This window comes from Anser brachyrhynchus (genome assembly GCF_964034855.1).
Source record: "Anser brachyrhynchus genome assembly, chromosome: 5".
NCBI lineage: Eukaryota > Metazoa > Chordata > Aves > Anseriformes > Anatidae > Anser > Anser brachyrhynchus.
Window position 1 is genome coordinate 41,052,389 of NC_137699.1, and position 27,523 is coordinate 41,079,911.

The 27,523-nt window shown below is 38.2% G+C and overlaps 1 protein-coding gene and 1 long non-coding RNA gene across 16 annotated transcripts in view; one reads left to right on the plus strand and one right to left on the minus strand.

Moving 5' to 3' along the window:
* Nucleotides 1-27,523, plus strand: part of TTC6 (tetratricopeptide repeat domain 6) — a 72,554-nt gene that overhangs the window by 832 nt on the left and 44,199 nt on the right. For 8 of the 15 annotated variants that reach the window (XR_013951527.1, XM_080592908.1, XM_080592917.1 and 5 more), the window contains 6 exons: nucleotides 129-1,590; nucleotides 10,801-11,951; nucleotides 17,361-17,444; nucleotides 18,240-18,329; nucleotides 23,137-23,276; nucleotides 26,712-26,921. Coding sequence is in view for 14 of the 15 variants with exons in the window: in XM_080592908.1 (XP_080449034.1) it covers nucleotides 11,145-11,951; nucleotides 17,361-17,444; nucleotides 18,240-18,329; nucleotides 23,137-23,276; nucleotides 26,712-26,921 (1,331 nt within the window). In the remaining variant the exon portion in view is untranslated. The other 7 variants (XM_080592915.1, XM_080592916.1, XM_080592910.1 and 4 more) reach the window with 6 other exon arrangements.
* LOC308195483 lies at nucleotides 19,828-26,705 on the minus strand. Its single transcript, XR_013951536.1, has 3 exons — nucleotides 23,820-26,705; nucleotides 23,093-23,154; nucleotides 19,828-22,448 (listed from the first exon to the last, which is right to left on the minus strand). It is a non-coding gene; the product is annotated as an uncharacterized lncRNA (long non-coding RNA).

Genomic DNA, 27,523 nt, shown 5'->3' on the forward strand with positions numbered 1-27,523 from the left:
AAAGCCTCCAGGCCAGAAGGCTACTTGGGAAGCCTTGTCTGGTGCCAGTCACCCAGGAGCAGCAATTAGAAGTAGCGGCTATCCCCTTACCAACTTCTTGCTCCTTACCTTTATTTCTCACAAGGAAGAGAGGAGGAGGAATCTGCGTGGGCTGAAGGGCAAAAAGGGGCAACAGCGATAAAACAAATCGACGTTGGACAAAGCTCCTTAAAATATGGATGTAGGGAATCGCTCAGTCTTTGCAGACGGATCTAACATACCCTTGTTCTGTTCCTACCCTGCCCGGCTCTTCAAGCTTATGTCATGACCAGAGACTTTTATTGGGTTTCCCTTCTTGAGCTTTTTCCCACCCAGTTACTTTTTTTCACCTGATAGCAAATAAATAAATAAATCCAGAAATGAAAATAATAAATACTCCCCACCTACAAAATCAACCAACCAACCAAATAAACAACTTCCCCCCATTCCCAACTATCCCGGGAATAGAAATTTGGAAGGGAAATAAAATTTATTGGGATTTTGAAAAACTTTGGCTTATCGTATCACACAAACTAAAATACACAGCTGCGTCCGAATTTCTTCCTTGCATGTTTATTGTGCAGCAAGATCGCAGTTGCTTCCACACTGATTTATCCTCCAGTGATCTGCGAAAATGCCACCTTCACAATCACGATTTTTTTTAAAAAAAGTTTCTTATATAGAGGAACCAGGGATTAAAATGACGAGATACAGGTTATCTCCGCCTCGAGAAATATGTTTTAACTTGTCCTCTAAATGCGTTTTCTGTTATCCCTTTCTTTGTTCTTTCTCTCCTCGTCCTTTTTTCTTTAAATCTGGCAACAGAATTAAGTCAAATCCTTGAAACAAACAGAACTCTGGAATCAGCAGACAAGAATAGGGAATGAAAATGTGTCTTGAAGGAAATAAAATGAAAAAGATAAAAGTACTGAGTTAAAACCCTACTTTTCCAAGTGGTCAGCGTACACAATTGGAAATTGGAGCAAAACCTAGAGGAAAATCTAAGAGATACTAAAATTGCGGTCTTTATGTGTGCACCCTCCCTCTTTCTCCAGTGGGAACAGTCTATACACCTGAACACAGAGCCCCTTCCGTGGTGACTCGTTCAATTCGGTGCTTAGGTCTGCTCGGGAGCCTCCCAGAAGAACAGCCGCCTCCGGCGAGGCTGGGAGGGGTTCAGCAGCCCCAGTGCCCCGCCGGCGGTGCCTCCTCTCCGTGTGACCTCGGGGCGGTGCTGCCCCGCTTCCCAGGGCACAGCCCCGCGGGAGCAACACCCGCCGGGCCGCCGGACAGCCCACGCAGGGCTCGCTCCGTACCTGGAAAAAGAGCAGGCACGAACCCCACGGGCGGCACGCTCCTCGGATGCCGGTACAAAACGCGGGGCCGTTTGGCCGGGACCGCCCCCGAGGCGCAGGGGGCACCGGGTCCCGCTCCTGGCTGACCGTGCCGGGCCGGGCTGGGCCGTGCCGGGCCGTGCCATGCCGGGCCGGGCGTTGCGCAAAGCCGCAGCGCCTCCTGTTGTCCGGCTGCGGCTCCAGGCTCTGCGCCCTGTTCCTAACGTTGCTCCCGGAGGTGAGCGCACAGGCGGGCTCCTGTCGGTAATCTTCTCAGAGAGCGTTTAGGTTCGTTGTGCAGATCGGTAAGCCCGAGGCAGAGTCAGCCGCTGCTGGAAATTCCCTTCAGCCCAGGCTGCTGTGCTGCGGCCCCGGCGGCTGAAAGCTTTCCTTGTGCGAAGCAGCGCATCACGACGGGTATGCCCGTGGCCATGGGAAACGAGGGAATTTCGGTAGTTCCCCTCGGCCCGCTCCTCCGTGCCTGCGAAGCCCTGCGTGGGATGCTCGGAGAGTCCGGCGCAACTGGTCCGTGCCCTTTGCAGCAGCCCCAGAGGGACGGAAAGGGCTCTGCTAGGATGCAGGACGCGTGGTACCGAGCAGGAGCTCTCCGGATGCGCACAGCTGCTTGCGGCTTTCCATATTTCGGGACGGGAACCGTGGCCCGGTTTGCACGGAGCCTTTCCCCAGATCTCGTTAGAGCAGTGCCACTTTCTCATCACTTCATGCACCGGTTTCTCCCCTGTTTATTTATTTATTTATTATTAATTATGGGGAGCTACTTGTTCACCCTGGAGAAACGCGCAGGCGAGCTGTATTTTCGCTCTTTAAACGGGAGCAGGGTCTCTGCTCCTGGCTCCGCCGGTGCACTGCCAAGGAGGGAAGCACGATACCGGCCCTAAAAGAGGGGGCGTGCGCGCACGCGTGTCTGTGGGAGTGAGTGTCAGGGCTTGGCTCGTCCACGGGTGCCCAGCGGCAGCACTGGCAGCGAGAGCTGGACCAAAACCCACGCGGGGACCGCCGGTGCCCTCTGCCCAGCGCTGCTCGGGAGCGCCGCCCGCAGGTACTGTCCCACGCGTGGGGTGGGCGAAGGATGGAGCTGGCGGGGGCTTTAACTGTACCTCCGGGGGACGGGCAGCGCTATTTTAATGCGCTCCTGCCTAAGAGCCACTTGTTCTCTGGAAGAGGCAGCGCCCGCTGGCCAGCTCAGTTTGTCTCGCAGGTTTTATTTGATTTTATCCAGATGCCGCCGCCTCCGGCCTGGGGATCTGTCGGCGGTGCTTGTGCGGGGCAGGGCTCTACCTCGGAAAAAGGCTGCCAGGCTGTCTCCGCGTCAGGATGCCTCCCTTGCTCCTCACTCTACAGCCGCCTTTTCATTTCCCCGGCTCTGCCTCCCGCACAGACCCGGCTCTCCCGTCCCTCCCGGCGGTGGAAACCCCCCGGGTTTGTTGCCGACCCCAAATCCTCCCCACCCACGCGGGCAAACAGGAACCGCGTGGGAACCCTGCCGGTACCCGCAACCGGGATGGGTACCGCCCGCCGCCCTCTGCTTCCCCGCTTCTCTTCGTCTCCTTCATCCTCCCCGCGGGGCTCAAGGAGGCTGCGGATCCTCCCCCCCCGGAGGCCCAATCCTGCCGGGGCCGAGCCGTCGGGGCAGCGGTGGTGCTCCCACGCGTGTCCGGGGGTTCGCTCCCGGTGCGCGTTTCACGGGCGCTCTACGAGGCCCCGGGGATGTTGCACGGCTCGTTGCAGAGGCGACTTTCTGCTGCCGCATTTTGTTTTACTTAATTTTATTTATCTTCGTTACCTATTATTATTATTTACTTTATCTCAATTCATCTAATTTCTTTTTATTTCTCTGTTTCTTTTTAATTTTATTATAATTCATTGCAATTCATTACATTTCATTTTTTTCTATGCATCATTCAGCACACAAGTAGACATGAGAGACATGAGAGACATTCTTGACATAAAATAAATACATCACCCCATCCCCAAAAATACATATCTGACCAATTAAAGAAAAGCACAAATAACGAAATGAAAAGCTACAAATAAGCTAGTGTCCGACGCTGGCAGAGAACAGAGTAAGGAAGTGGTTTACTTTTTCTTTAGTGTAACAAAATAGCTCTTAAGTAGGTAAATCATGATCCAGTGTATACAGTCACTTCATTTTTGCTAATTGGGTAGATGTGGGTATGTTGCTTGCAGAACTTCAGCTGGTAGGATGCTGGCAAAGTCTGTCTTACTTACTTTACATTAAAATAAATGCATTTGACATTTCTCACTTGATTCAAGATTAGACATATAGGTATGTATTTCAATTATTGGGTGCATTATTTATGTTATGATTTACTGAAACATAAGTGGCAATGCTACTAATGTTTATTTCAATCAGTGTGCCAATTCTGATGCAATTACTCTACATTTTTGAAAGTTTTCTTTGTTTTATTTTAAAGTGCGCTTTGTTTCAAAGTAATGGCAGTAATATAGCATGGAAGAAACAATACCAAAGGAGATGGGAATACAGTTACATGCAGAGATAAACAAATATACTTCAATGGCATCTGCTTGGAAGAGTCTCACCTAAATCACAAAAATGGTGTTTCAGGACATACACAGATTTCTGAAATACATGTATAAGGAAGTAATAAAGCAAACTAAAATGCAGTTAATCTACATAAACCGGTATCAGAAACAAAGCTTGGTAGGAGAGGCACTTTTGCACGAATCCTAGAACTACTTCCTTGTAAAAGCTGAGAAAGGCTTCCTGGACCACTGTCTGTCCTTTCTTTTCCATTTTTTTTTTTCCCAACAGTATCTGCTCATTGAAAAAAAAGTATTTCCACTCCTCATGAATCTGACTTCTCCAAAACCTGCAGTGAGTTCTCTGTGAGAACATCTGTTTTACTGATGTAAGCCAAAGATCCCTGTATTGGTCAAGTGATGCAGAGCTGATCAGCTCCTTGGGATATTCATGTCAATATAAACACACCCATTCTTCTGCAAACTGACCTTTCTAAGCAGAAGGTTGAGCTGGCAACCTGGATTTTGTATGATGGAGAGTGTAGAAATGTTATTCTTCTATCACTGCATAGTACCGTATTTTCATATTTTTTTTTTGCCCTGATTTCCCTTGCCTGTACAAAATATTCATTTCCCTTCTCTGTCTCTACAGCAGTTTTACAGAAAAGCATGGGAGAGACCAGTATCCATCATAACTGTCTTTCTCGGCTGGCTTCAGCTCTGAAGAATCAAATGTACAAAATCAAGGCTGGCTTATTTAAAGTCTTCCCCAGGGAGCAGTTCCACAGCTTTACCCAGCTTGCAGTTCCTAGAGCACAAATGAATTCAGGCTGTGTTAACTGCACATTTTCTTGAGCTGTATTAATACGGACACCCAGAAATTGTGGGATGTGTGGCAGTGTGATCACTCATACAGAAACACTTCAGCCATTTACACCATCAGGGGACATATACTAACCTGCACATAGCAAAAAAAATGATATTTGCCCTGGAAAAGGATGTCTGGAGGCCCTATGTAACACATCCCATAGTTTTACATTGAAATGTGAGAATGTGAGTATCAACCAGTAATACCCTGAAATCATAAGCAAGACCCATAAAATAGGATAGTCAACTCGCATCTATGGGAAAGTAGAGGAAGGTCTGGATTCAGTAACATTTTAGGACTCCTCAGGGGCAGCAGCTGTTCAGTAGTTTGGAGAGTGGTTGGCTCTCCCAGCAGCTGGTCTGAGCTTCTGCTGCTGCTTCAAGCATTTCAAGGGTAATTCTTCCTGCTGAGCAGATTTGAAGAGTATGACATCAGGAAGGTCACTTAGCTCACCATGTGCCTTCCCTTCGGCCTTCATGTGAGCTCACTTCTCTGTGCAACTACTGGTGAGACAAGGAAGAGGCAGGGCTAAGCAGATTTCATTCATTCCTCCTCCACCCTTCCCCAGCCAACAAGGCAGCTGCCTAAATGTTTCTGAAGTGCATGTGGTTTCAGGGTTACTCCTTTTTAGGTAGCAACTTAAGGTGGGATTGTTGGGAAGTAAGCCAACACTGCTTTCCTTCATGTCCTCTAAAGGACAGAAATTCCGTCTTCCAGCCCAACACTTTCATAGTTGGATTAGGTGGCTTTCCTATTACCTGTTGAACATTGAATCTTTAGCTCTTTTTCAGGATCAATAACCAACAAATATTCCCCTCACCACTTGTTCTGTGCCAGAAATCCTGTAAATCTTTTCTAACTTTACCCTATGACACAACTGAAACTTCAGCTTTTGCAGACATCTCTCCTCACCCCTTGCAGGACATTTCCTTTTGCTGAAGAAACTAAGCAGATGTAAAGATTTTTCTTGTGATTAAATAGGATTTCATTGTCCTTCAATGCTGACACTTCATCTGTAAAACCTGGGGAGGACTCTTCAACTGTGATATCTAAAAGCACACGTGCATCACATATATATAGATACACACACATTCACAGTCAAGTTGTTGTCCTAAGTGTAAAAAGGGTTGGGGTAGAATAAGGGACTGGAAAATCTACTGTTTTCTAGTATTAACTGAAAGACAATAGAGAACAGAGATAACAGGATCAAATTTTAAATCTAAAGCTAGTAAAGGGCTGAGCCCAGCAAAGATTTTGGCAGGTGTTTAGCTGTAATTTCTTGATTTATTGCTTACAGCCTTTTTTAAAGCCAGGAGTGTCTCTGACCTTGTGCCTATAATAAAGGCTGTGTGTGATAGGCTTCTAGAAGTTACTCATGTAAGTTTTCTTAGGTTGTATAATGAAATGGCACATAACTGAAAATATTGCAGTCTCATCATAGCAAAAAATAAACCTGAAATTCAAGATCACTCAAGATGACCCAATTTTCTCATTTCAGATATGGTTGAGAATGAAAAAGCTCCATCTTGTTTCTATCTTTTTGTTGACTTTCCTTTTGAATTATAAAGGAAACACCATTATTTAAATAATGTCATTCATTTGGTGTTTGGGGGGGGGGGGAGAGGGCGAAGCAAAGCTCAAAATCATAGGAGGAAGAAAAATTTTAGCTATTTCTGCTGACGTAGTACTGGCAAGTACAGATATCTCACAATCACAAGAGGGATTAGTAGGGGCTGGGTCTGCATCAAAGAGAGGATATAGTGATTAGAAGAATGACAATATTTTCAATGCTCACGGAAGGATTGAATATATGATTTATAATACTAATTCTGCAAAACCTTTCTATTGCTGCTTACTGCACAAGGGATTCAATACGGATTGATCTGTGAATAATAACAATAAAAAAGTGTTTGCTTCAGCTCAGCTGTAACAAAACCTTGCAGTTAACCAAAAAGATTTTCAGTGTTGACACTGTCTGACTTAAGAGATTTTTTGCCACCTACCTGTTTACTCCACTGTTCTCTTGCAGATTACTGCCCCCACGGTGTAACTGGCAGAAAAGTTTGTGTGCTACATCCTCAGAGACCATACTTCACAGATCAGCATTTTAACTTATAATTGTTTGATTTTCTCTGAGTCTTTATGGCCATTTTACACATATATGTGACAGAAACATTAAACAAAGATGTTGATCCCCTTAACTAGCAAGTAGTAATGTGTAGTCTGAGGATACATACCTTTGATTTTCCATTTACTAACAGTCAAAAATATAGTCTGTTATGGATCTGCCACTAGTTCTACTGGGAGACTTAAAAAAGTTATTCCAACTCTTTGTGTTCTTTGTGTTCTCTTTGTGGTCTCTGAAATGGGATAATGCCACCTGGGCATCATGGCAAAACCATATTTGTAAATGTGCTGTTATCCTTACAGAATTGTTGAACTGTTGAATAGCCTTGAGCAAGTGTAGTCCCATTTTGAGGCAGGGTAGACAAGCACTTTGGCTGTAGCATGCCAGAAGGGAGATCAGAACCCCTCAGCAGGTCTGCTGGGGATTTAGACTTTTTTCAAGTGAAAAGGATTTCACAGCCAGCTGGAAAAGGATGCCAAGGTGAAGTTGCTATTTAAGTGTAAGCTGCAGAAGAACTAGCAATGTAGCTCTGCCCTTACTTTTCTTTTCCTTTAAGTGATTGCTATTTAGCTTTCCAGGGACTCTTTCTGGCATTGCTGGACAACCCATAGCAGGTTGTGCATATTTCATATGCACTCTGCTGTCCTGATTTGCAATTGCCTAGACTGAGGTAGCTATTGCAGAGCTCCATAACTCCTCCTGACTGTGTGCTTACTGGCCTGGGAGGAATACGTGCATCTAAATATCGTTGCAGCATGAACTTGGATCACAGCGATGATGTGCACCAGGGGTGAGACTTCCTACACGGTGTGGACTCAGACAATTTAGGAGAAAAGAAACTGAATTTGCAGACTTTCTCTAACCAAATGAAGTGTTTTTTAAATAATCACTTTTCCTCCTAAATGGAAAAAGAAAAAAAAAAGAATAAAAAGAAAGAAAAAAAGCCTTCTTTATAACATTAATAGACTAATAACCTAGATGGTGCAATTTATATGATATTAGAAAGCTTAGTGATCTGGTGAGGCCTAATTAAGAAAAATAATAATGTGTACCTAGGGACTAAACGTGCACAAGATTTTCCAAATCTAGATCCATTTGCTCAGTATAAAAATTCATCTACTGATTAAATTTTGGACTTTGCAGGCTACAGAGATGAGACTTATCCTGTTTAACTAAATACTTAATGTTAATAAAAACCCACCTCCTGGCTTCAAGCAGCACTGTGAACATTTAGAGATGGGGCACATACTAATAGTACCTGGGGCATCGAGAAAAAGGTTTCCCTGTATTCTTGTGTACCAGATACAGTTGTCATCTCTGCAGCTCCAGGTGGTTTCTAGAGGATATTGGCAACACTTATTCCTGGAATGACTGCTAAGCAGAGTGTGTGGCTTTGTAGGGGAAATAGCATTTAGGATTTAACTGGTCAACAGCTACCCTTGGGTGCTAACTCGCTTTGCTACAAGACTGAGAACCTCAATGTTGTGGAACAGGAAACATATTTGAACTACAGCTTGAACCTTTCTTGCAACCTAAATGCATTCCCCTGGAGCCAGTCCCTGCTTTGCTACAAGCTGAGCTGGTGGACCACAGATACAGTAAGATAACACAGCACACTTACTTTCCTGCAGGACACCACCATTTTACCACAACTATTAACCTAAGGAGAAAATCCACGTCTAAGGATTTTTCCTCCTTCCTAACTCTCTTTTTTTTTTTTAATGCAAATACTTCTTGCCATTCAGCATCTCCTTATGGGAACTTCCTGATGCAAATACCTCTTCACATGCAGGGCTTTTTCTTCCACGCCCCACTGTGACTCCTGCGGAGAGGAGCTGTTCTCAGTAAACTAAATTGTTGAGGCTTCACTGACTGTGTAATTAGTTTGAAATGAATCTGCTCTCTAGACTTACAACTGCATTAACCTGCTGATAGGATTCGTCTTCAATGGGGGAATCAAACACTTCCATGCTTGTTTGGAACTGCTCTAATGGCTTGGACAGCTAATGGGAATCCTTCCACACAGAACAACTACTTCCTATCCCACCTACTGCTCCTCCAACTATTCTAGTATTGCTGCTGGAGAGAGGGAGAAGCCAGCTAGACACAAAATAGACAGGCTTCCTAGGGTGTATTACAGGGCTTTAATCAGTTATCTTACTACAACAAGAAGAAATCCTACTATTAATTTGGTTTTAATGTGACTGGCTAATGAGTTTTTAATCTTTAACGAGTCCTTAGTTCCCTTAGGAAGCTAAAAGTGGGTTGTCTAGCCTAGTGCATGGGGCATTGTCTGCAGGAAGTACACTGGCCACCCCCTTGGACTCCGGCAATACAATTAGGTTGGAAAAAAAGCTACAAAGCTGTAGCTGAGAGCTACAAAGAAAGGAGAGGATAATCGAAGGCACTTGCTTGTTGGATCCTTCTAATCAGCTGCATGGCTTATTTGAATCCAACATATGCAGTTAGTCACTACAGTCCCTTGTTATCACACAGGTGTTTGGTGATCCAAACTGGAGGAAAAGAAAAAAAAAAAAAGAAAATGAAAGAGAAAAAGACTATTTTTTACCCACCATAAAAGACATAAATGGATTGTGAGCCTAATTTTGAAAAGTGTTGCAGCCCAGGGATTCCTGGAAAGCAGTCAGTACTTTGTGTTTAGACTATATGATCTTTAAAGGTCCTTTCCAACCCAAACTATTCTATGATTATATGAAACTCATTTTTCCCCTTTCCTGCTATGAGCTGCTTCCCTTTGCCCTTGTGTTCTGCACAACCAGCCCGCTGGGCAACTGAGTCAATGCGACCTTGTAGGTTTGTGCTGTATTTCCAGTTATAGTCCTCTTGGCGGACCCACTTTGACTTTCAATGTTTTCTTTTAATTTTTGTGTTCAGTTTTTATTATATTTTGAAGACCTTTGGCGCGTGTCGCCACCCCCCCAACTCCTCTCAGCGAACTCGTTTCAGCCCTCATGCTCATGTTACTGCGGCGAAGCCAGTCAGTTTGTGGAGCCTATCCTGTTGCGGACAATCCCTGGTATTTTAAATAAAACCCCAGAGACAGAAAGTGTATTGGTGACAATAAAGCAGGCAAACGCAGCTTGCTTTGGCTTTTGTCTCCAAGCCCAGCCTTTGACGATTAATCAAGAAAATCATCCAGACCCTTAGGGAGAACGCGTATGTGACTGTGCTCAGGAGGGTAGCCCTGCGGGACACACAGAGCCCCGGCAACGCCGCCCTGACCGCGGGCCCTGAGGGCCAGACCCGCGGAGGGCAGCTCCCGGAGCCGCGCCCCACGTTAACCCCGCACCGCCGCTGCTGCGCGGCCGAGCTTGGCGCCCTCCGGCCGGCAGAGGGGGCGCTCGGCCCCTCGCTCCCCCGCCTGGAGCCCGGTTGCGCGGTTACGGAGCGCGTCCGTGCCCCGCCCGCCCGCCCGCTCAAGAGGCTTCGTGGCCGGGGAGCTGTGAGGGGAGCGGCGCGGGGGCGCTGGGGCAGCCGCCCGGGTGTGGGAGTGAGGTCTGTCAGGCCGCGGGACGCCGGCGTGTCCTGTTGGGAGGCCCTTCTGTGAGGGGGAGGGAGGTCCTCTGCCTGCCCCAGGTTGAGAAGCCGGGCTTGTGGGGGTCTGAGGTCACTTGTTTTTGTAGGGAGCATGCCGCTGTGGCTCCTTCGGGTGGGCACTGAGCTTGAATCTGTCTCAGTTCTTCTTCAGCTGGCAGCTTCTGGGTGGCTTCCAGTGTGTGATCCCAAAGACTGAAACAATTTGGCATTTTTGTTAGGTAAAATGGTAGAAACTGTTGCTGGTGTTCAATTATATGCCTTTAGTCTCATTGAAATCCCCAGGGCTCTTAGTGAAGTGAAGTTGTCTTTGAAAGCTTGGGTTCTGTGTTGGCATGTAAAGTATAAAAACTCATTTCTCTTTGAATTTACAGGCTGTGTGCAGCAGGAGAGAATTGCTAGAAAACACAAGCACTTTGGACTGTTATCTGGAGGAGCTGAATATGATTAAGGAATGTGAGACTATATGCAGGGAATCCCAGCAGGACAGTCTGAAGATCAAACGAGCAATAGTTACTGCTCCTAGAAGCATGAGCATTTAGCCCTTATTGGAAGATTTAACACATTAGGTCAATCGCGTTGTTTAAGAACATTATCCTCTTCAGAGGTCAAAGAGTCCACATAAGCCTGTCATGCATATAAATAAAAATATTACTAATTAATTCATTGGGTGTTCTGAAGTTCACAGGAAGTAAGGATATCTTTTGAAGTAAGAGAAATGAAAAAACAAGTTCCTCATCTCAGGGTAATGACTCACAGAAATATAACTGTGGAAGAAGGCAGTGATGACATAAATCCAGGTTCCTCTGAAAGAGTTAGCAGAGAAAATGCCACATGTAGTCATGAAAGTCGTGTTGTAAAACTGCCTGTAATAGCATCATTGGCAGGTACCACTAAAAAAATTGTCATGGTTAAGCACCCAGCACCACTTGAGAAGCCAAGTTACTGCAGGTTTAATTTTCACACCAGTAATTCCCCTGTGTCATTAGGAAAGACAAAAGCTGTTAGTAAAGTAAAGGATAGAGTGCATATACTAAAGACGAATCCCCAAAATTTAGAAAGGGATACAACTGAAGAAATAGGCACTGTGTTTAAAGATAGTGGTGACTTTAGCTCTACAGATTTGGATACAAATAAAAACATTTCGAGGAAGGAAAAAACAACCAGGGAAAGCTGTAAGAAGGGGAGCAAAGTGATTTCAAAAGCAAAGCAGCAAGATTTAAATGTTGAATCAGGACGAGTGCTGAGAAAAGGAAGCAAGCAGCCAAGTGTGAGGTCTGCTCGAGAACAGTTGGAAGAGGCACAAGATGTGACTAGACCAGACACTTCAAAAATATACGAGAACTTCCAGCAGAGCAAATCTGAAGAGCCTACTTCCACACCAGCATTGCCTGTGAAAGTGGTTGCAAAGTCTGTTGACGAAATAACTGCTTCCCTGCAGTCTACTTCTCCATCTCCCTCAGACCAGACGATCAAAGAACTCCTGGAGAGTGTTCTTGGCCAGAAATACAACATAAAAATGGAAGTAGGTGAACCAGAGCAAGAGCAATATTTTTGTCTTGGATAAATATTACTTTTATAAGAGTTGTATATTTTTTTCCAGCTCCTACAATGTGTTATAACACAGAAGCCAGACAAAACAAATGGATAAAAATGCTAATGTATGATAGAATATTCTTCACTGTTTCTTCTGACTGTTTTTTTCATGTCCCTTAAATGAAAATGAGTCAATATAAAAATCTATTAAAACCTAAGCTCTTTTTGGGGTGATAATTGTGTTATACTGCTTATAGTTTAATATAACTTTTTCTTTACTTTTTTTTCCCTTTATGTATGGCATATTCCAGTCTAAGTGATGAAGAGGTGTGTTAAATGTATCCAGAATGTTGTTGGAAGTATTACTCATTTCAGTTATTGTTTGGTTGTGAAGTCTCAAGAAGGCAAATTCTGCATTGTCACGGCTGGGTAGATTGTATAGGCTGTTGTAAGAGAGTGCCTTCAATTACAGCAAAAGATATCAGTAATACATCAGTAACATCATGTAGATGGTACAGAAGACTTTCTTGATTTTCACCACAGGGTTGCTTCATTTATTGATTAGACTAGTAACTTACTTGCAGATGGATTTTTCACCTCTCTGAGCAAGAGTGATGGTTTTATTCTAGTTCCACAAAGGCTGAAGCTTATGTCCCAAAAATTGCTACCACATCTGATATTCATGCTTGCATTTGTTGTTAGGGGTGCCCTGAGATGAGTGGACCCATGGCAGATGAACTACTCCTTTTAAACAGTAACTGCCTCTTCAGGGAAGTATGGGAGGCTGATGAATCTGTGTTTTAGGAAATGATAGCAAACATTGCTTCCTGCAACTATCAAAATACTACCTTTATGTCCAAAAAGTATCTCATGTTGAATGTTAGACTGTAAGTGTAGCCCCTTACATTCCTTTAATGTTAGATACAAAAATTAGGTCAAAAAAGAATTCTGAACTGAGTTAATTTAAATAAGTCCATGAGCAGCAATGGCCTGAAACTGCATTTCCAGTAGATCTATGTCCTTAGATTTAATTTACTACTGTTCTGGGAGCTGTTTGTGTGGGTGAAGCCCTCGTGTCTTTCCCACCCTCCTACGCCCTACCCGTGCTGCGCATGTTTTCTGCTATACAATTGGGATTGAAATCAGAGTTGCTTTTCCTTAGTGTGGCAGCATTGATATGGTCCCTCTTCATTGCTTTACTCTTGTTTTAGGAATGTGATAATTTGGGACTGTTCTCTCTCTGTTAAGCCTGGTTGAAATTTGCCAGTTGGTTACAAAAATACCTCAGGGGAGATGGGAGAGGAAAAGGACTAAAGAAGATCCTAGACCTGGAAAACCATTTCTTGTTCAACTTACCAAAAGTAATTGTTAGTATTTAGTAATGTGTACTACATGGCTTGGTTTCCTCTTACTCTTTTATAAACGTGTTATGTGTTGTAGGTAAGATTTTAAAAGTCCAGCCTCTAGTATGTCCTAATGGTCTTGATCAGAGGTGAACTGATTCTCTATTGTTTGTAGTGGGAGCTACTGGGCTCTGAGGTTTGAAAATGGCCTCTGGAGTACTGTGATGTCTAAAACATATCAATCAAGTTCAAAGTAAAATGAAAATCTAAATTGGGTGATGTCTTTCCGGTCCAGTTGTTTGTTTAATGTTTTTGTAGATATGGACATATGGAAATTAGTGAGGATGAATGACACTCTTACTGATCACACTTTTTTAACTGAAGGCATTTGCAGCAGGTGTCTTTTGAACTTAAGTGACCTTATCAATAGGATGAGGACTCTAGAAATTCTTTATTATTATTATGCGTGGTTTATTTGCTTTAGACTGAGCTTCAAGACTTGTCTTCTCTAATGAAATAAGAAATGTATTATTTTAAATGAAATAGAAAGACCTAGGAAAAGAACAGAACTACTAAAATGAAAACAAGCTCTCAGAATTAAATGTGATTTTAATTTCTTAAAAAAATACAAAAAAATATTCTGTTCACTTTATTATTGCCTTTGAATTAATGACTGGTTAGCATTGATAACTTATGCTATTGTTGTGAGGGGTGAATGCTGATTTTCTCACAGCATTAAAAAGAGTATTATCTGGTGAATGGGATGCCAGCTTGGTGGGACATTAGTACTTAGTCCTATTTCCACTAGGGGAAATCAGAATAATGATTCCTGCTTATTATATCAGAATATCATTTCCAATGTCTGGAGTAATTTTGTTGCTTCAGGGCCTGTTGCTACCCCTGAAGTACATTAAGTTATCAAATTATATGTTGGATTTAGTATCCACAGGAGGATGTTTATATTCGTACCAGAAATGCATTTTCTTAGTGTTCAGCTTGATGTTCAGCTTTCTTGGTGATGAGCCTGCAGCTCATCATCTTCAGTTGGTTTATTTTCAACAGATCAGTTCTTGGTACCTCAGAGGAGCTTGTGAGAAAAACATGTGTGTTCTAGAAAAACAGAATCAATTTGGAATGTGTCTATTAAACAGGGACTATACAGTGTACCATACCATCAGCAAGCCAACATAAAATATACATCTTCTTTAAAAAACGTCTCTTACTGTTCAGGTACTTCCAGTTGTGAGTGAGGCCTTGAGGAGATGTTCTCAGTAATGGTTTAGTACTCTCTCAAAAGTAGTTGGATGGAGTCTAATTATTTTTAAAATTCAGGAAGAGATGCTCACTTGTTTGTGTTTTGCTCGTAATTACAAGAAAATATAAACAAATATTTGTTCATCACTTTACAATATCTTATTTAGTATTTTCTGTATATGTTCCTTACATTTCAGTTGATGTTAAAATTATACAATAGATCATGTATTGCTTTCTGATAAAACAATATTTTTAAGAGGCTTACTGAAAATATGTTTTTTTTCCTTTTGAGCACTATAAGGTATATTCTAATTTTCACAGAAATGAACAAGACACTTCAATTTGTTACATTTAGATCTCTTTAAAAATAGCTGAATCAAGACCATGAAGCTTTTTATTATGAATTTGATACTATATCATTAATTGTGTAACCACATATTAGTGGTTATGCTCTATAAGGTTAATCATAGCAGAGGAAACAGTATGTTGCTTCCTGCCGTTGTCTGAAGGAAGTCAGTCTTCAGGAGTGGATATTACCAGTCCTGGACACATGATTTATATTATAATTATTTTTCTGGAACAACTAACTTGTACTACTTCTACTTTATTATTATTATTATTATTATTATTTTTAAGATGTACTGTTTTCACGATGTTACAAGAAGCAGCCTAGTGAGAGATATGTGGTATACAAGTGTGGACTTATGAAATCTAATCTGTTTATCTTTTCAACAGTACTAATACACGTAACTAATTAAAAATAATCCAGTTGTGCAATTATTACCGCTTGTTGTAAAAATGCTGCAGGCTTCATGGGGCAAGGACTGTCTTTTTTACCCTGAAGTCTAAAAAATAAATTAATGGGAGAGTAATCCTGATTTAGGCCAGTGAGATGCTGCTAAAAGAGAACAAACTGATTTTAATCAGTTTAATTAGGACATAAATTTAGATGTAATTACTAGAAAAAAATACTGAAAAAAAATCTGAATTTTCTGCATGTCAAGACTCACAATGCTTCTTTTCAGCAACAAAGGACCAAAGACATATCAAAGTGACTGAAAATGTTAAAATAGTTTCTCTTGAATTATGAAGGTGCTCAGGTACCTAAATAGTTTCCTACAAGGGCAGCAGGAAGGCTATGGCTAGTAAAACTGTTTTTTAAAAGGCACAATAGAATTTTCCATCACAGGGTAAAATATCAGCGCAGGAAGAATCAGCAGAATGTTTGAGAATGGATCCATGAGAATTAAGAGTTGCCACAGGTCTCAACACTTTTATTTCCCAAAGCTAGATCAAATCCCTTTGGCCTAGTTTTTGTTAATACAAACAGACAGCCCATAGTACATATATACACAGTACACATCATTTTATTAAAATAACACAACAGCATTGTGCCTGCAATTCTCCCATGGGGAGTGAACAAAAGAGAAAACACCACACCCAACAAAGGAAAGCAGTCACATAACATGTGCAGATGTCGAACATGGCTTGGAGTTATTGTTTGTTCACATAATTCTGTTGATTTTGACAGAAGAGAGAAATTAATGCATAACATTATAATTTATATATTCTGTCAGAGTTTTGAAACAAGTTCATCAAGTCATTAGTCCATAGTAATCACTATGTTTGAAAGCGTGCACATGTTGTAAAGAAGAGGAAGATTATTTAGTATAGCTTGGGAAGATAATGCTGAATCTGTTTATTTTAATCTGAGGTGTTACTACATTCCCAATGGTGATGAAAAGAATATGCAGTATGATTTTTTTTTCTTAATCTGCCATTTCCGTCAAAGGTAGATTAATCGGTAAGGGTTTGGTTAAAAACAAACCACCAATGTGAGAGTATACTTATTACCCAGTTTGTTAAAATGCAATTTAATTTGACATGAAAAAAATCCTAAGCATTAAAAAAATACATTCTTAGATCACTAGGTGAACAATGTAATAAAAATCTACTATGTGGAAAATTCTTACATTAAAAGAGCAAATGAACACTTGCAACACCAGCAAAAGTTTTTTCTCATTAAGTGACAGGCTGTTTCCAACACATACTCAGCTGACAGTTTTGATGGAGCCATGCATTGACTTGTGGCTCTGAAATATTTTCCTCCAGTATATTTCACATTTCTGTGGTAATTTTAAAGAACTGTATTCTACAATGAAATAAAGTTTAGTTTTGATACTCCTGCTTGTTACCGTTATCTTTAAAATGTGGTTCATCAAACCAGTATATGTCACAAAGTGTAAAGTATGTGTGTGCTGAGTTGCGTACATGTATACTAACCAGGTGCTTAGAAAACACACTGTCCTTAAACTACCAACTCGTTTGAGAGTTGTTGCTGGATTTTATTTCTGACTGTATTTATTTTTATTTTTTAAATTATTTTTTATGGATATACTGTAACCAAAAGGGGACTTGCTGAGACATTCTTTTTATGAGAAAAGGTAGTGTGTGTGGGAACTGAGAACAACTCTACATTTTGTAGCAGCGTTTCTGCTGGTGGAAAAATTATTATTTATCTCCTGTGGAGAAAATGATTAACTGAAAATTGCACTCAGCATTTAAAGTTTACTGCTACAGGCAATTTCATAGAGAAGTTGTTTATAGTAAAGAGTTAAGTATGAGTGCAAATGTTTGCAGAAGATGAGCCCGAGATTGTCTCTGTATCTACTTGTTGCTTTCAAAGTAATATATGTAGTAAAGACCCAGCCTTTAATTCATGCATATATATTATTTTGATGTTGTTTTGTTCTGTAAGGTAGTATGCATAACAACATATATATATTTTTTCTCTTATGCAGCAGGTACTGGTCGAACATAAGGAAATAAAATCTGAATCTCAAGATAGCAAAGAAGTCCTGCCAAGTTTTCACCAGGCAAGCCTGGTAACATTCTACATTATCTAGGAATGTTAAAATATAATAAGTTAATTGTGCTTCTATTTACTTGCAGAGTTGTTCAGATAGGTAGTTCATATTTTAAACTGATAAAACAGGAAAGGAAATGAAATAGTGCTTGAAACCATTTTGGTACTTCATAAATGATAAATATATGTCTATTTTTCTGTCCTTCCCTCTTGTGTCTCTTGTTCATTCATTTTCTTCCAGGGTTTGATTCTTCAGCTACTGGATATACAGAATTTCACTATTATTAAATAGCATGAGGATTAGGGCAATGGGCTTACAAGGCATTCATCTATATTCATATATATTAATGCCCATCATTCTATGACTTGCATTCAAATTGTTTTAAAATTTTAAATATTTAAACTTAGGTATGTTTGGGGGGGGTTGCTTAATGTTTAGAGGTGTTAATGATTTATTTGCTTTAAAGGATTGTATATCTGTTGATGTCCATTTCTACTGTATGTTTCTTCTCACATTTTGGAGGCGTAATTTGTAGAAGAAACAGACTAAGATAAGAAATCTCTACAAATATTATTTAGCATTAATCATTGTAAGTCCTTTCGACTGTTACTGTATTTATTTTTGAAAATCCATTTAGTGATTGAGGAAGTATTTGGTTTAAGATAAATTTGATACAGTGTTCTAGGTGCTTCATAAAATACATGGACAACGAAAATAATCACACATAATAAATATTGTACTGAAGCACAAAAGTGTTTTTGAAAAAATATTGTATGTTCACCTCTGAAATGGATTTTCTCTTTCCCCCAAAAGACACCAGTTGTTCAAAAAGAACCTCAAGCAGCGGAAAATGAGTCTCAGCCTACAGAAGAGATATTAACACGTAATAATCAGGTGAAAAAGGTAAGCAGATTTAGTACTCTTGTGAGATAGTATTAGTGATTTTATGCTTTAGAGCGTACAGGGGTTTGCAAGATGTTTTCATACCACCTGCCCTTTAAAAGAAGACTCTTCTATAAAACAGGTCTCCATACTGGTCTTGCAGCTTAAGGTTAGAGGGAAAAAAAAAATTAAGGTTCATTCGGTCAGATGTTGGGTTAGGCTTCTCATTATGAGATTGGGAAGAAGATTACAGGTGAAACAACATACAAATAGAATCCTCATCTACATTTAACAACTGTGTGCCTTCCTGGAAAATGGCATAATGCTCAATATCCTTTTGGTTTTGCGATATTTCATGCATGACAAAAGCTGCCATTAGGATATTGACCCTATAAAGCTTTTTAGTAGAGAACACGTTAAGTTTATAAAGACAGTACCATAGAGAACAAATTAAATTCTAAAACAAAAAAAATGTATTTTGCCATATGTTGTCAGTTTCCAGCATTCTGATATTTTGAGGATACAACCAGATCAGTCAAAAGAAACCTTAACCTGGCTCTTTCTGCAGCTTCATTATGAATGATTACTTTTCCCTAAAATTATTACACATGCTAAATGTATTACGTGAAGAGCAACCAAGACTGGGATATGTTTCCTCTAGGCAGTTTTATGTGCAGAAATACCAGATAGTTATGGCTTAAACTTAAATAAATGAGATGAACACAAAGTTGGATAAGATACCTGGAAAGACAAATGCAGTTATTGAAATAAGGGGATAAAAGGAAGAAAACAGAGGACACAAGCAACAGATGTGGAATGCTTGTTGATAGTAATATTATTGGACAATAGGTTGTTTCAAGGTCTAGTCATAGTGAGACAGATCTAGTCAAAATGAGAAACCTTTTGAATGTCTAAGACCCTTGTGTCAGCTGCTTCTTCATCTCTTGCCATCAACTGTAGTTTGGCCCTGATCGTGTCTTGTCAAGCTGCACGGAGAAATGCATAGAAGAAAGGTAGATATGTCTCTAGGATTTCAGAGCATTAGTGACCAGATTTCCCAATCAATTTTGGGATAGCATAGAACACAAGATGCACACAGTTTTTCCTGCACACAGCTAAGGTGTCCATCACAGTCTCAGCTCTGAGACTGAGTCACTGGGAGACAACAGAAACTCCTCATCAGTCCTGGAGCAGCATCCTGTGCTGGGGCTACAATGAGCATGAAGGAAAGCTCTAAGTGGTCTGAGCAATTCCAGTTCACTGGCATTCTCCAGCCAAAGATTAGGATTTCCTAAAAACTTGTGAAAATAGAACTCTTCCTGTTAGATGGGTTAGATTGTCCATACAATATTTGTCTGTATATATATATATATATATACACACACACACACACACATATATAATATATATAATATAAATTATATATAAAAATAAATTTATATAAATACATATAATATATGCTTTATATATCCACATATGTGAATTTATTATATATAAATATTAATATATATATTCATACATATGAATATATATTTATATACTCATATATGCTTTATATATATATCCATATATTATTCTATTAATATAAATTATATAAACATATATATATTTGTCTGTCTATAGGTCAGAAATGTTTCAAATCTTTCAGTAACTGAAATCTCATGTACCATCTATACTTGACTTTATATAATTAATATTAATAATGATGTTTGCCATAGGTAGTTTAAAAAGTATACTCTGTAGTTGTACCCTTGTATCTGTTGATTTGTTGATTACTAAAGTAAAAATACTAAATTATGTGTAAGCAATATACAGACCAATGTCAATGATGGTAATTTTTATGATATTCAAAAATATAGCAAGAGTACTTATTACTTCTGAATTATATACTATTTGCACAGAACACTTTGCAACAGAGCACTTTCATGGTTATTTAAACAGTACTGCGGTACTGTGATGCTATTTTTTAGACAGTATTATTTTGGGCAGAATGCCACTTCTGTAATGCACTAGCAATGTTGTTGTAACAACACTCATCAAGTGTGTGTTCAGTGAGCTTATAATGCAAAGTAGTTTGCAAGATTGGCATCTGGAAAGGTAAATACATTTGCTTCTATTTAATGTAATTATTACATAATTTAAATATATTATTTTTTTAAAAGTGTGTTCATTTGATATTACACACAGAAAAAATAATGGAGACAAAAAAATTAGAAAGAATAAAATAAATGTGTTTCAGAACCCATATGTATTAGCTAAATGCTATATCCCATATTAACAAAACCATTTCTGCTATAGTATCTGCAATCTACTGTACTGTATGTTAGTATTTCTTTAGAACACTATTCATTGACATTTGTTTCATGATGTTATCTTATTTTTTTGAAATTATTTACTTTTGCTTACTGTGTGTCAGGACCTATTAATTACAAGATAAATTGATTCATTTTGCGGATGAACTTGGAAATTTGGTTAAGCGCAAAGCAGTCAGATAGAAAAATGTAGATATTTGCTTTAGTTATTGTAATTTTATGTTACATGTGTAACTGAATTATGTAAATATTTTGATAAAATGTGGTGGGTTTAGTTCACTAGCATGTCTTCAAATAATATGAAATAAAATATGAGACTACATATTTAAAATGTCCTCCTAATAATAAGTGTTTTGGCTTATGTTCTCTGAGTTTAGGCTTAAAGGTACTTCCCCCTCTGCTTAGTCAACAGACTTCATTAGCAATAGTGTAGTTTTCCCTGTATGGTCCATTTCATGGAAAATACAAGATCACAGATCTTTGGCTCATGATTTTAAAATACTAGCTACTGTAATTTTAATTTTTATAGTTTGCATTAGCCATGTTGGTGTCTTACATATTGAAAAATTTTGTTGAGTATCTTCTGTTACTTCTGATATCATTTACATGTTTTTTTTTTCCCCAATTTATTTGAGTATCTTGACATTCCAGAACATTTAATGGCAATGCATACAATAAGGTTACTTTTTTTTTTTTTATTGGTCAAGAAGTCATGACATTCATTTATTTGACATTCAGACAGAACCACATAGTCTTATACCTGGCTCATTTTAATGATCTATTTCTAGGTAGATATAGTACTTCCAAACTTTTCTATATTCCTTATTTTTGTTAGCCTATTTTCTTTATGTGAAATTTTGATCAGTTTCCAGTTTCTCTGGTAAAAATTAAATATCTGACTTTGTTCCTTCAAATTGTTTCATATATATGCTAATATAAACAGTGGTATTGGTTTCAAAAATAAAACAATAGATTAAACCATTCTAATTTTGGACAAGCTTTTTCAGAAGCTCTTCAATCAATTATCTTTCACAGTTCTTCATTTGCTGATTTATATACTTATTTATGAACTGCAAACTTCCATATTTTTTCATGTAGTGATCTCTTCTAAGAACTTAAATATTGCTGAAGTTATCAGTAAACATAGACAGTGTGGCTATTTATATTCTGGGATAAATAAAATATGTGTGTGGACAAAGAAGAGTAAAATCCCATGTTTTTTGTGATTCTATTAACCAGATATGTGATTGAAAAGTCTTAGTAGGAAAGACATTTGGTCACTATAGTTGTATTCTTTGGGTACTGTAAGGATGGCTACTTTAGTTATTACCATGGTATATCAAGAAGATATCAAGTTATTATCATGGGATATCATGAAGACCTGGGCAAAGAAAGACTTTTCATATTGACATTTTTTTTTTCAAGACAAAGCACTTTACAAGTAATTTTCTGTGCTGTTGTCATGTTTCTGTCTTCTATTGTTATTATTATAGTGTTTCATTATCATTATTTTTATTGAACCTGCTTTGCTATGTTATTCATGCAAGGTTTTAAGTGGAATTCAGAAGAATACTTTTCATCGATGGCACTGTTAGTATGTTTTATGAAGATGTTTAACAGTTTGCAGGAAACAGAACTGTGGAATGGTTGAGGTTGGGAGGGTCCTCTGAAGGTCATCGAGGGATGGGAAAAAGAGCACATTCAGAAGCTGGGTTTTATGAAACAGATGCAGATGCTTTGGGATAAGATGTTCCTTTTCTTTGCCATTTGCTCTTGTTCCTGAACTCCAGTGAGTTGCCCTCTGACAACGTTTTTATGTAGGGACAGTCTACAAAGGGAATCAGAGATCTGGATTAATTTCTGCCTTCCCCCTGCACTTTTTTTTTTTCCTTAGCTAAGTTTTTCAACATGGATCAGTTATCTGATCTGTTTCACAGTGTGAAAGAACAATTTTTGGCACAACTAAGCAGGTGGTGCTTTAATAAATGGGAGTGAGCAGCTGTGGGAGGAAACAGTAGGAATTCCTCATCTGCATATTGCTGCTGAAGTTTCTGAATAAACGTAATCTTGAAGAAAATTTTCTAAAAGCATCATCTTTAAACCATGTTTATCTGCTTGAATTTGCATAAAGATAGAACAAGTTTTAGATGCGCTCATGTACTTCTAAATTTAGTAGTTCTGAATAGTGATATTATAATTTCGATGCTATTTTGATTATTCTCTGTTTAATATACTTAGACTTATCTTATAAACTATTCAGAAATGCAATTTAGGTAGGGCACACTGAAAAATTTCTTTTATAATACTTTTCTGCATATATGAATAGCTGTGGGTGTTTTTGTGATCTGCTCAGTGATAGCAGTTCTAAACTACTCTAGTTTGACTGAATTTTGTTTTCTGATGGCCAGAGTTGCTTATGTGCCATTGCTCCTTGTTTGTCAGAGTAGGTATGAAAATATTCATGTAACTTACCTGTTTATAACACTGTGTTTATCATCTGTTTGTGAATGTTGTAGGCTCCATCTGCAGATGTGCTACAAGTGGAAGGAAAAGCAATATCAAAAATTAAACCAGATGAAATTCAGAAAGAGCTACAAGAGGAACACAACTTGCAACAGTCTTTGTCTTTCCTGTCCACTCATGCTTCAAATGTCAAGTAATTTTTTAGTCTTACTCCATTACAATGAAAATAATATTGGAAATGTATTAAGTTATAAATGCATAGCATGGTAGATAAGTATGGAGAAGAAATAATACCAACCCCCCAAATCTGGATCTGAACACTTGCAATTTTGTGCAAGTTCTGAGTTAACTATCAATTTTAGTTTGGTATCTCTAGTTTTAGTTTGCTACTTATCTCCTTGAAATAGTACTGATTTACAGTTTTTAAAGTCTAGAAGGCATGTTCATTGCTGCTGTATGCCGATGAAACTTCTCTTGACTGCAGCAGAGGCTGAAGTTGCTTATGTGGGGGTTGAATTTGTCCATATAATTCCAAGCATAATCTAATCAAAATAATTAAAAACAAACAATGGAAAATACCACAAATTTAATATAAGCAATGCCAGCTGTAAGTCATCATCTTTAAATAGAGAAGATGTATTAAAAATTCATTAACTTGAATTTGTATTACAGTCAGAGCTTGTATGAATTTCAGGAGATTTTACAGAGCTGTAATTTAAGGACAACTGCTTATTACCTTGCTCTTGTCATAGGTGGCATCTGTCATTCTGTAGTAGGAGTGCAGATTACGATAGTATAGCCCGTGTCCTAATTTAACTGATCCTGTCCATCCCATGTCAAGTGAGACTCTTCAATTTTATGGTCTTCCCTACTAATAAGATCTTTATGGCTGCCTTTGTTTGGATGTACCATAAGTTGCTTCCTCACTTTTCTCTTTACTGAGGTTAAAAAAAAAAAAAAAGCGGGGGGAAGAAAAAAAAGGCAGCTTTAATTATTAGCTTTTGTTGTTCTTAGGGTCCTGAAAGGTCTATTGGATACAGAAGAGAGCCTTTTTATGGCAGGCCTGAAGTTTGTAAATGGATAATACTTTCAATTAAGTAGCTGAGAATAGTCATGGGAAAAGAATGCTTAAGTTTATGAAACAGTCAAATTGGCATTTAAGTGACCCTTTGCATGCCATTGCTTATCTGCATTGCTTAAAGATCATTTGGTTAGCAAGATTATATATTAAAACAAATAGTGACAACAGACAATGAGTGTTTTACCTTCAATAAATACTTACTGTCAGATTATCAATGGTGCAGAAACTGCATGATTTTCTAAAAAACCTGTATTTAGTGCATTAAGTAAAGGTAATGTAGGCCACACACATAGTATTGTTTCTTCATGTCCCCTTTTTCAAAGAATGATAAATAGTCTGTTCTAGGAGAGTGTGTGCTGTAAAAACATTCACCTTTACCTGCAGCATGCCCTAAATATTTTAGTTTACATTGATAAAACATTCAGTCATTTCATTCAATGAAACGATAAACTTCTATACAGGAACAGTAATGATACTGCAATTAAAATAACATTCAAACTGTTTTAATTTATTTAAAATAAATTACAAAATGTTTGAGAAAAAGTTCCTAGTTGATTTTAAAATCATTTTGCCCAGCTTTGTTTACAGAAATCACTCCAACTGTTTTAAGTTCAAAGTTAAATTGTTTGCCTATTTTTATTTTTAATTGCATGATTATTGCATTGCAGAGAAAGTGAACTGTGTTAGAACATCCTGAGGTAAAATACCACATACATTTATGGAGATCATGTACTCTTCAGTTAAAAAAGCAGTGAGATTTTTTTTTTCTAATTTGAAATTAACGTGGTCTGTTTGTTAAAACACTGATCTCTGATTTCACACTCTGAAACAGTTGCTTATTTTCATCTGTGTTGTAAAATGAATGAAATGACTTCCAAAAAAAACTGTCCTTCTCATCAAACAGGGTTGTTGTAAGTGTGCCTTAAATGCTAATCAGTCTTGTGTGATGTGTTGCTTGAGTTGCTTTTCAAACTGGATATTTAATTTTTAAGTTTAACTACCAGATTTTATTTCATAAGCTTGATCCTGTTCTCATTCAGAAAAAAAAATGCCACTAATTTGAGTAGAGGCAGTAGTAGATTATAAGATCTGGTGAAAATGTCTTGTTGAACCATGTCAGTGAGTAGTCTCTTTTATATATGTTATTTCTATGTGTTACATATAATTATCACATATTATGGCTTGACAAAAATATTTTAAGCACTTTTTTTTATTAGAATAAACAGACTTTCATTGGCATTCTTATTTGTGTTGCGTTGTCAAGTGCCTGTAAATTTAAGGACTCAAACTGCATTAACATAATAGAGATATATCTGGTATCATTACTTGATATGATGAATTCTTAATAGTGAGTCAAATTCGTGCTATATTGCATTTTCATGTTTTATTGTGGTTTTTTTTGACTTTACATATGTAATTTTTGTTTTACTTTTTTGCTGTCACTATTTTTCAGGAAAAGTAAGTAATATAACGTGTTTTTTTTTTTTTGTAACTTGAATATGTATTGCATGATTAGATTAGTCTTGTGTTTTTTTCTTTATTTTGTAGTTCTTAACAATTTCCACTTTTGTAATATCTCTTTATAACACAAGGCATAGTTCTCAGTAAAAGAAGCCGGTTGTTGTGAGTGACATTGCCTTCGCATAACCTCAGAAAAAACAATTAAACCTGAAAACTATTCAGTATAATTTCAAAGCTGAATTATAACCATTTTCATTTAAGATTTTCTCTTAAAATATGAAGGTATTTATGAACTTTAATTGAAAGTAGCGTATATTTGTGGAGTCATTTCTGATCTTTTGCATCTCAGACATTTTCCATATACTGCTTTTCACATTGTAACTGTCGGCACCTTAGACATTTATTAACTTTTTAGAGTTCATACAGTAGCTGGAGACTGTTTTTAGAGCTTGATCCATGGCCTGTGGAAGTCAATAGACTTTCATCACCTTCAGCACGACTTAGATTGGAGGGTTAAATGGTAGAATTTTTTAGTTATTAACTTTTCAAAGATAGTCAAAGACTCGTGTTTCCTGTAAAATCAACAGATGAATTGAAATGCTAGGAAAAAGTTCAAGTGATAGCATATCATAAAACTAATTCAAAGTTTTAAGGGTGTTTACAAGGTACTCTGTCATGAGAGAGAATGTGCAGATGAATGTATAAATAACATTTTAACATAACATTTATTCACATGCCCAATTTAAGCTATAAATCTACATTACTTAGTTGGTTTAAATTTTCAATGGAGCAAGTGAAAGATCCACGTAAGTTGGAAAGTAAAAGTGCTACTACTGTAGTTATCTTCTAAAAAATAAAATTATTACCAAAATTTTTGCTTTCACCACCTGTTTTTTTTTCCCCTTTTCCCTAAATAATAATATTTCTAGTAGAACTTATCAGGCAATTTTTGCCAAGTGTTTATATGAACAATTTATAACCTGTGATCTGTTATGTCATGATCTAGTATGAGATAAATCATATACTTTTACAATACAGAGAATGGATATTAAGATTCTTGATTTTTCTTTTTTTTCTCCTTTCTAGAGGTCAACATTATCCAAGCATTCATCATCTATGTACTGCTTTTCCTAGTTTTACGTTGCCTCCATATTTACAATTGGCTTCTAGAATTTATCATACTTTCGACAGAAAAGGTCACAATATCTTGTTTACAGCAGAGGACATGGACAATAAGCAAGAAGAACCAATCTGCTCTAAATATATTTATTTGAAAGAGCAAGCTGAAAGGAAGAGGTATGAATTTAATGTCAATATTGCTATCATTTAATGAATTTTGTAAATTAAAGGAATTTGGTGGTGTTTTAGTATTTGGTGGTTTCACAGAAGTGGTAAATATGTATATTTTTTTCTCTTGTTTGGTAGATGTGCCTAAAGATAACTAGTCCAAAGGCTTGTCTTGCTTAGAATGTAAATTTTTTTTTTCAAGAATAAATTGCATTTTGTAGACACATTTTAAGTTATATGTCACAATTTGTTATAAATATATGAATTTTTATACTTCATTCTAGTCAGGAGAGGTCCTACTTAAATCACAAGAAATGCTGAACAAATAGAGTAGTTTTTTTTGTGAACGTAAAATGCTACAGGAGTAAAAGGCTTGAAGTGTGCAGTCACTAGCCTTTTATCGTAGAGACAGTCTTACATAAATCCTGATTCTACAAGCACTTAGGAACAAACTTTAAGTAATTGTGTGTAGTTCTGTTGAGTTCAATACATACACAAAGTTAAGCACATCAAAACTGGGACTTTGGGTAGACTTATAGTCAATAGTACTTATTGTATACATATGAGGTATTTGTGTGATAACTGTGGGATCCCGCATCTTTAATAAATGA